At 50.5% G+C, this 9,176-nt stretch overlaps 1 protein-coding gene across 1 annotated transcript in view; it reads right to left on the reverse strand.

Annotated features, from left to right (window-relative positions):
* Positions 1–642: 642 nt before the first annotated feature.
* Positions 643–9,176, reverse strand: part of UNC93A (unc-93 homolog A (C. elegans)) — a 55,544-nt gene continuing 47,010 nt past the window's right edge. The window contains exons 8-9 of the mRNA XM_011934942.1: positions 8,849–8,980; positions 643–1,187 (exon numbers count right to left, since the gene is read on the reverse strand). Coding sequence (XP_011790332.1) covers positions 922–1,187; positions 8,849–8,980 — 398 coding nt within the window. The 3' untranslated portion in view covers positions 643–921. The remainder of the gene's footprint in view (positions 1,188–8,848; positions 8,981–9,176) is intronic.

Genomic DNA, 9,176 nt, shown 5'->3' on the forward strand with positions numbered 1-9,176 from the left:
GGTGTATCCGTGTGAGTATTTAGCACAACAGTACTTGGGCAGGTGAGTCCATTGAACAACTGCTTTTATTTAGAAACACAGACCCCACACGTTTCTGGAATCCTGAGCCCCAATCTGACTTTGTCACCCCCTGACTCTGTGGGGTTGAGTCAGTTGACTTCTCAGAGCCCCTTTGTAAAATGTATGAGGTTTTAATCCAAGTAGAGTTAGGAGCTTAAACATTTGTCCATTTGTTGCCAGGCGTGGTGGCTCATGCCTGTAATCCCAGCACTTTGGGAGGCCAAGGCAGGCAGATTGTGAGGTCAGGAGATCGAGACCATCCTGGCTAACACGATGAAACCCTGTCTCTACTAAAAATACAAAAAATTAGCCGGGCGAGGTGGCGGGCGCCTATAGTCCCAGCTCCTTGGGAGGCTGAGGCAGGAGAATGGCATGAACCCGGGAGGCGGAGCTTGCAGTGAGCCGAGATCGCACCACCTCACTGCAGCCTGGGCGACAGAGTGAGACTCTGTCTCAGAAAAAAAAAAAAAGAAAGAAAGTTTTCCCATTTATAAAATTGTGGGGTTAGTCTACTGTTTTAAGCAGTCTTTCAATTCTTAAAAACAACTACAGCAGTAAAACTAGGGTGAGTCTATGATTTCAGGCAAATTCTAATTGGCTGACTGTACTTTTTTCTTTTGTATCTAAAATTAAATTAACTGATACCTTCATGTATACACTTGATCTCTGTTGATAAGATGGTGGACTAAAAATTTGTTAGAACAGAAAAAAGTACATAAAGAGTGAAATAATATGATATCTTCACAATGGCCAAATTGTACTGAGATGGTGATGAGGAGCCGCTCCATGTCCTGAGGCATCTTCTGAGAAAACTCTCTGGCTGGTGCTTTCTGAGTTCATCCTCCTTGGACCTCGCTGCTCTCACATTTTTGTTTGTATTTCTTCATCTTCTGCCTGGTTCGCCTGTCCTGGAGTGTGGGGTCTGATCGGGTTCTTGGATTCCACACACTCCACAAGCCCATACGCCACCACGGTCAGGCTCAGGATCCCCAGCAGAATGTAGAGCTTGACTCGCACGCACAAAAATGTGCTGTACCCAAAGGCAACGACAAAGCCCAGGGCCTCCCACAGGCGGTAATTGGCGAAGGCAGCTTCCTTGCTCTTCTCAAACAGAACGCCGTAGAGAGGTGCAGAGGAGAGAGCAGAGTGAGAGCTCTGCCATGGGCCCCACGGTGACCCTGTTCATGAAAAGAGCACAACAGCTTTCCCACTGCCCCATTTTCTCAACAAAATTAGGACATTTTTCTTTTTTCACAACAGAATGATTTTACATGGCAGACGATAGCATGAACCCCGAAAATCTGAGGCAGGTCTCAGTTAATTTAGCATGTTTACTTTGCCCAGGTTGAGGATGGGTGCCCGTGACACAGCCTCAGGAGGCCCTGACGAGATGTGCCCAAGGTGGTTGGGGCACGGTTGGGTTTTATACATTCTAGGGAGACATGAGACATCAATCAACATAGATAAGATGAGCATTGGTTTGGTGAAGACGAGCATTGGTTTGGTCCAGAAAGGCAAGACAACTCCAAGCAAAGGTGGGAAGGCTGGAAGCAGGGAGGGGGCTTCCCGGTCACGGGTAGATGAGACAAATGGTCACATTCTTCTGAGTTTCTGATGAGCCTCTGCAAAGGAGACAATCAGATCTGCATTTCTCTCAGTGAGCAGAGGGGTGACTTTGAATAGAATGGGAGGCAGGTTGGCCCCAAGCAGTTCCCAGCTTGACTTTTCCCTTTAGCTTAGTGATTTTTGAGCCCCAGGATTTTCCTGCTTGTGATTTAAATACAGCGGCCCCTTTGGGGCTCCGCTCAGGCTGCTGGCCACAGAGACCCAGGAAAACCCTCCACAGGCTGAAGCCAAGTGGGCAGGTGAGGGGCAGGGACAGGTGCAGGGACAGAGGCAGCCAGAGCTCCGGTGGGGTGGGATGTGCTGTGACCTTAACTGCAGGCAGCAGGGCCTGAAACCAGGGGCAGAAGCACATGGTTCCCCAGGAGGATTCCAGACTGCCAGCGCTGGGGTCCTTGAGGCAGGGAGGATGGTGTTTAATTTTGTAAACTCCATGGCACCTGGTTCAGCACAAGACACACACTGAGTGCGGAGAGAACCGTCTTCCCAAAGATTCGCTCTACCCACCCCTCCTTAGTGCTGGAGATGACACCGTGCTCGGGGAGCTCCAGCACCGCTGTGTTTGGGCGGGCGCCTGCCTGGCTGTGTGGCTCCAGGGAGGGCAATGACAAGGGCTGTGAAACACAGTCTTTGAAGCCACCGTCCCCAGCAGCCGCCCTGGGACGGCCTGGGAGGGATGAGGCCCTGTCCCTCCCAGGCAACAGATGATGTCACTGAGAGAGGGATTCCCTCCAAGAAGGAAAGTGTCCAGATAAACACCCAGGAACACAGGCGCTGTCCTTCCTGCGGCCGGCCTGCTCATTTCCACAGCAATGTTAAAGACGTCGGTGAACGTGGCCCCAGGGACCTTCCACTCCCATCCAAAGAGGTGCTTTTGTTTTCCTCTGGATTTAAAGAAAGTGATGAAAAGCAGCTTGCCCCAGGGTTTGTTAGCTGGTTTTGTACAAAACAACTCACATTGTGAATGTTCTCTACTGCTGAAGACCAATGCAGATGCGCTTACAGCAGGGGAGTACCTTGTCTACAGCCCTTGCCCTAAGATTCACATTGTAAACAGCTTAGGAATGTTCAGGAAACAAGAAGTTCTTTGGAACCCTCAGGACAAGGCACCCTTCTCGTCCCACAGTCTGCACACTGTCCACCTTAACAAAAGTAATGACCGAAGAGAACTGAATAACCAAATTTAGATTTAGTTGGCTTCTGAGACTATTCTAAACGCCTCTTGTCTGTTTTTTGAGGGTGACTCTTAGCACTGGATCCAAAACCAAGGTTCTAGGGAAGAAAATCCAAGTTGAGACACCACGGCTATAAGTGGTAGATCATACTATGTTCTGCGGCTAAGAGCTCCCGGCTGCACCCTGGGCAGGTCGGAAAACCAGAGCCAATGGACCCAGATTATAAATATTCTAGAAACACAGGCAACTCTAATTTTAAGCTTTTGGGGAATATGGGTTGATGTCATTCAAGAATTTCAAGGTGAAATTTATATTGTGCTGCCATGATTAGAAATCGCTGTCCTCCAAGAAAGGGACTCACCCCGCCCCCCCACCGTCTCCCTTCATCAAGTTCTGGTTGGTTCAAGGCCAATTCAGCTTCTTCATAAGTAGCCATGTTCTCCTCAGCCCTCTGAGTTTTTCCATAAACATAAACTTTCCGGGCCCTCAATGCCTCACATGTCACATGAAGAACTTGACATTCTCTGACTCTGGTTCCAAAATCTGAACGTAGAGAGGAGATCCACAGCAAAGAGAGAAAGAGCTAAATTGTCTGCTAGCTCACATACTTGTGTTCAAAATTGCCTAGATGTGTTTGGGATACAGGAGGAGCCCCCAGCATGGAGGATCTGGGACCCAGAAGGTAGCTGGAAAGCGGGCTGTCCCCTGGCCAGAAAACAGAACTGAGGAGGCTGAATAAGACGGAGTGGCCCCAGACAGAGGCGACACCCTCACTCTTGCCTGTCTCCTAACACAGCTCTACCCACAGAAGCAGGGTCCATGCCTACAGAGGGAGACGCCAAGGACCCAGATGATACTGCTGGAACTGCCTTTAAGAAACACGGAGGAAGAATCAGGGGAAACCGTTTGCCCCACTCGGGAAAGGGGAAGCCACATGTGTGAATGACATCAGACCAGTCTAGGGGAGGAGAGGCCAACACCAGAGATAATTAAAGTCAGGCTTTTCAGGGAATTCCTCAAGATTTGGTCCCTATTTTAATCCAGACATAAAGAAAGCAATGCATTTATTGTTTTGAATTGCATGAAACTACCCACAGCTAAGGACATAGTAGGGAAAGACATTTTTTAAAAAGGAAAGTAGACTGAAAACGGTATTTCAACAATCCTGAAAGAACTGTACGCGTGTACAAGATTGAACACATAAGGAAGCGGTCATACCTAGTGGGAACCAGGCTTCTGGCTGCCAGAGAAAGGAGTGACAGCTACGCAGTGGGGGCCAGAATAAGCCCTGCGGCTACTGTCCACCTTAATAAAGAAACCATGTGGCGTTGGATGGTGACCCAAAGTGCAAAGTAAATATGCGAGCCCATGCTGATGTAGCTCAGTGATTGAGTAAGTAAATACATCGGGGAGAAGGGACAGGTATTTTTTGTGGAAGAATTACAGTGCACACACAGAGGTTCCTCAGGGTGGAGATTAGCTGCTCTCTCCTTGACTGCTGGCTGCCTGGGCACTCGCTCCTACAGAATTGCATGTGGAAAGGGAAGGCGGTGAGTTTGCAGTGGAGAGATGTGGCTGGCACCACGGTGCCCGCGGGATCAAGGTTAACATCGCTGGTGAGGAGGCCTGTCCCTCTTCTGTATCCCCCATATGATGGGACCGGGAAGCACCGCACCAGGGATTGTCCTCCCCAAACCCTCAGCCCCAGCCTAATCATGAGAAAACAGCAAACAAACCAAAGTTAAGGGACAGCCTACAAACTACAGTGCTCTTCAAAAGGGTCCAGATCATGAAAAACAAGGAAAATGAAAAGCTGCCGCACAGCAGCCAGAAGATACAATGACTGAGTCCAACAGGGAATCCAGGATAGGATCCTGGCACAGAAAAAAGAACGCTCGTGGGAAACCTGGAGGAACCCAAATAAAGGCTGTCCCTCCACTAACTGTCACATGGCAGCGTTACTTCTTAGCTGTACGAATGTGCCGTGGCTGTGTGAGATGCTCAGTGTTTGGGGAAGCAGGCACAGGCCTATGGGGTAAATGCGTTGAGTCTATAGGTTGGTGCCTTTCAAGGGGATTCTACATTTGCAACTTTTCTGTAAATCTAAAACTATTTCAAAATGAAAAGTGTATTTAAAAAGACAAAGCATTGCTCTCAGCCTGGCCTGTCAGCCTCCTCTTCCCAGGTGGCCCAGGGTTAAAGAGACCAGGATGTGGCTCCTGTCCTCAAACACAGGGATGGGGATGAGAAGTTCAGCAATCTTGTTTGGTCAGAGAAGACAGGTTAAGTGAATGGGGCATTGAATAAGTCATATTTTCTGAGTTTATCAGCCTGAAAACAGCCAACAGAGCAAGAGTATTTTTAGATTAGACATTCCATATCTTCATGGCAGTGCATTGGTGAGGAAGCGTTGCCCTGGCAACCACACCCATCTTTCATTAGCTGTCAGAGGGAATTAGCAGAGAGGAGTGCCTGGCACAGATCTCCCCTTGCAGAGGCCAGGGGATCGCTGGAGCCCAGTGGGACAGTGAGCCGGGGATCCTCAATTCTGGCCCAGGAAGTAGGGGCTCAAATGGTGAAGTCCTCTGACCTGCTTCTAAGTGGGAGACTGTAAGGACCAGTCTTTAAATTGAGCAGTGATGACTGAAAGGTGAGGACAAAGTTCAGTGCGTTTTATTCAGTGTCGTTAATTGGGAACACATGTGGTCCACATATGTTCTTAAAAAAAAGCACACATTTGGGGAGAATAGGATTAGAAATCTAACTTGCTATTTAGAAAAACAAAAATGAGAAAGAGCTGTTTTTGAGATGTAGCCAAAGCTACATAAAATTTCCATTTTTTTCAAAAAGTAGAGAACAGAGACCTTGTGTGTGTGCTGTGCTGCATGGAGGGCCAGCCTGCCAGGTGTGCACGAACACGGTGCTAAAATGCCACTCACGCGTGACGATTGCGAGAGTAAAGTCCACAGGAGCTTCTCAAGTATGTGAAAATATTTTTCCCAACACTTTTTTTTGTGAGACAGAGTCTTGCTCTGTCACCCAGGCTGCAGTGCAATGACGTGATCTCAGTTCACTGCAACCTCTGGCTCCTGGGTTCAAGTGATTCTCCAGCTTCAGCCTCCCTAGTAGCTGAGACTACAGGCATGTGCCACCACGCTGGGCTAATTTTTGTATTTTTAGTAGAGATGAGGTTTTACCATGTTGACCAGGCTGGTCTCGAACTCCTGAGCTCAAGTGATCTGCCTGGCTCAGCCTCCCAAAGTGGTGGGATTACAGGGGTGAGCCACCGCACCCGGCCAATTTGGTTTATTTTTGAAAAAAATTACTTTTTCCTGTACAGAAAGACACAAATAATTTCCATTTAAATTAGCATCCCTTATTAAAAGGAGTCTTTATTCCAGTCATTCACTGGACTTAGACATTCATACTCTTTGTCCTTAGGTAACTTTGTTTGCACAGTTCAAAAAGACTTTCCCTGAGAGTACCATGTGTCCATATAAGGAAAAGGAGAGTTGAGTCCACTATTCACATAGCTCAGGAAGAACAAAAACCGAATATGAATGATCACATTCATTGGGAGCATTTAGAGAATTATCTTATGAAATACTGTGGGGATATTTGTCCCAGTGTTTTGCTTTTAATTTAATGTGTAAATACATTTTTAAATCAAGTAAGTTCAGATAAGTCACTGCGCACTTCTGGTAATGGGATGTGCATTTGGGGAGCTCAGTAAAATACCGGCTCTGCCACACGTCCAGGGGATGGTTTAAACAAATGCTGTGTGATGCTTATTGGTGACGTAGCTAGGAGCCCTACAGGCGACATGACACGCCACTAGCTTATAATTCTGCACTGCCAAAAACACCAAAGTGAGTTGCTGTTTGCTCCCCTCCATTAAATCAGTATTTGTTCTGTTAAGCAATGCCCCGGCCTGGCCTCAGGTCCAGTCTACCCATTCCAGGCTCCCAGCCTTGATCCCGACAAGCCAGAGCATGGTGCTGGGCCAAGCACATGCTCATTTTGGTGAAGAGCTTCACTACGTCCAGCGGCATTACTGGGGCAGCAGAAAGGACTATGAAACACGGCTTCCTAAATCCAACTGTGAGGGTTTGTTCAAAGATGATTCTCAGCTGTCCTGTGGATGGCAACCCACCAGGAAGACAAGAAAGGACGTGGCTGGAGTGTTCAGTCTGTGATCTGAGGTCACATGTTTTCTTTCTCCTCAGTGCAGGACAGCAGCCAGGTCCGTCATCTCAGAAACATTGGCCTGTACTTCCCTCGTGGGTTTGCTTTTTCCAATTTCTAAGCCCCAAGTGTTTGCCAGATAAAGGCACAATGGTGATGTCTCTCCTGGAGGGAAGAGGGTCTCATGTGAGCCCTGCTCACCTCCGAGAGGACCCTTCATCTTGCCTCATCAGCATCTCTTAGACACGCAGTCTTGCCTGTTTGGGCCTCTGACACCCCTCGGGGCCTTAGATGGGGTTTTGGGGAAACCCAGGGTTCCTACCCCAAGCCCTCATCTGTGCTATTTTCAACACCAGCCAGAACGCACACCCTCCAACCAGTGGCCACACACACTGACCCAGCTTCCTTCTCTTCCTAGTGACCTTCCTCCAAAACCCTCTCACACGTCTCCTTGTGGAAAACACGACCGGCCAGCACAAAGCACCTCGGAGCTCAGCAGAGCCTGGCACGAGTGCCGTGGTACAATCTTGGCTCACTGCGACCTCTGCTCCAGAGTTCAAGGGATTCTCCTGCCTCAGCCTCCCGAGTAGCTGGAATAACAGGTGCAACTGTGGCATCCCCTCCCAGTTCGCCTGTCCTCAGGCCTCTCTGGAACCTCTCTGGTGCTGCTGCCTGAGCCTGGGGCCCCTTCCTCCCTGGCTCCTGCTCCTCTCCCACCCGTGCCCTCACTGTTCTGCCTGACCTCCTGGCCAGGCCACCCTATTCTGTGAGGACTTTGCCATTTGGCTCCGGCCATCATCACGGGACATCACCTTCCATCTGCCAACCAGCCTTCCCGGCTCCCCCTAGGGCCGTACCTTGGACCTTGTCACCTGCCTTTTGGAATTGATTGTTGTGACACGGTACAGACTCCACAGAGCTCCCAGTCACTCCTGGGTGTCAGCGTTTTCTGCTGCTTCCAGTGACCCAGGTGCATCTGACCCTCCCCCACAGGCTGGCCCCACACATAGGGACCCGAATTGCCACTCCACCCCACCCCTCTGCACTCCCCCTAGGCCGCCTTCTCGGGGACCCCAGCCCCAGCAAGGCCTTGGAGCCCCCTGCCGCCTCCTGCCCTGGTTCCTCCTGCACCTCACCCCATCTGGACAGCGGTCAGCCTAGACATGATGCAGATGTGGTCTCTAGGACGAAGCCCACCCTGGCCTCCCCTGCTCCCCGACATCCACACCTGCTCACAGAATACCCACCACTGCCCAGGAAGCCCCAAAGTCCCCTCCACAGACACTGACCCTAGTGACCTGTGACATGTGTGGCTTGTGGTTCACACCGCCACCTCCCATCTTCCATGGGCTCCTTGGTTCACACTCCCACCTCCCATCGCCCAGGGCTCCTTGGATGGCCCTGCATGTTTACACCCCAGGCCCAGGTACGCGGAGAGGGTGCCTCTGATCACAAGCACGTCTGAATAAAGGTTTTCGGTCATGAAGAGACTGCTATCCTAGGGATAGAGAGTCTCGCACCCAGGCTCAGATGGGCGACCTGACTTAAGCAAAACCACACCATCCCAAGGGAAGAGTGCCCAGAAGGAACCCCAGGTGGTTTCCCACTTTTGCATCATGAATCTGAATAAATGCTCAGAGAAAATACGTCAGACCCAGAGGCGACATCACTGCCCTCTTGGCCCTCCCATCTCTCCCAACTCACCTCTCCTGGCTCTGGCCCATTGACATCTAATGAGCCCCACAGTTGCCTTGGCCAGGGACCGCCCCCCTGCTGCCAGGAAGGGGCCTGGGCTGGGGACTCACCGTTGTTCTGTGTCTGCCAGACAGCATCTGCCACGCCCCACAGGCCTGAGAATACGAAGAACACGGCCAGCTGGTCAGCACCAGGTTTCCACAGCAGGAGGGCGATCATACAGGACAGATGGGTCACCGCGCCTGGGGGTGCAGAGGGGAAACCGCCAGGCAATGCGGGTCATCACCATGGCCTGGAGGGGGCCCGCAGGTGGGTCAGCACTGGAGCAACCGTCTCAACCGTCCTCTGGAACCGTCCCAACCATCTCAATCGTCTCAACCATCTCAACCATCCTCTGGAACCGTCCCAACCATCTCAATCGTCTCAACCATCTCAACC

The sequence above is a fragment of the Colobus angolensis genome, unplaced genomic scaffold (genome assembly GCF_000951035.1).
Source record: "Colobus angolensis palliatus isolate OR3802 unplaced genomic scaffold, Cang.pa_1.0 Scaffold14, whole genome shotgun sequence".
Taxonomy (NCBI): Eukaryota; Metazoa; Chordata; class Mammalia; order Primates; family Cercopithecidae; genus Colobus; species Colobus angolensis.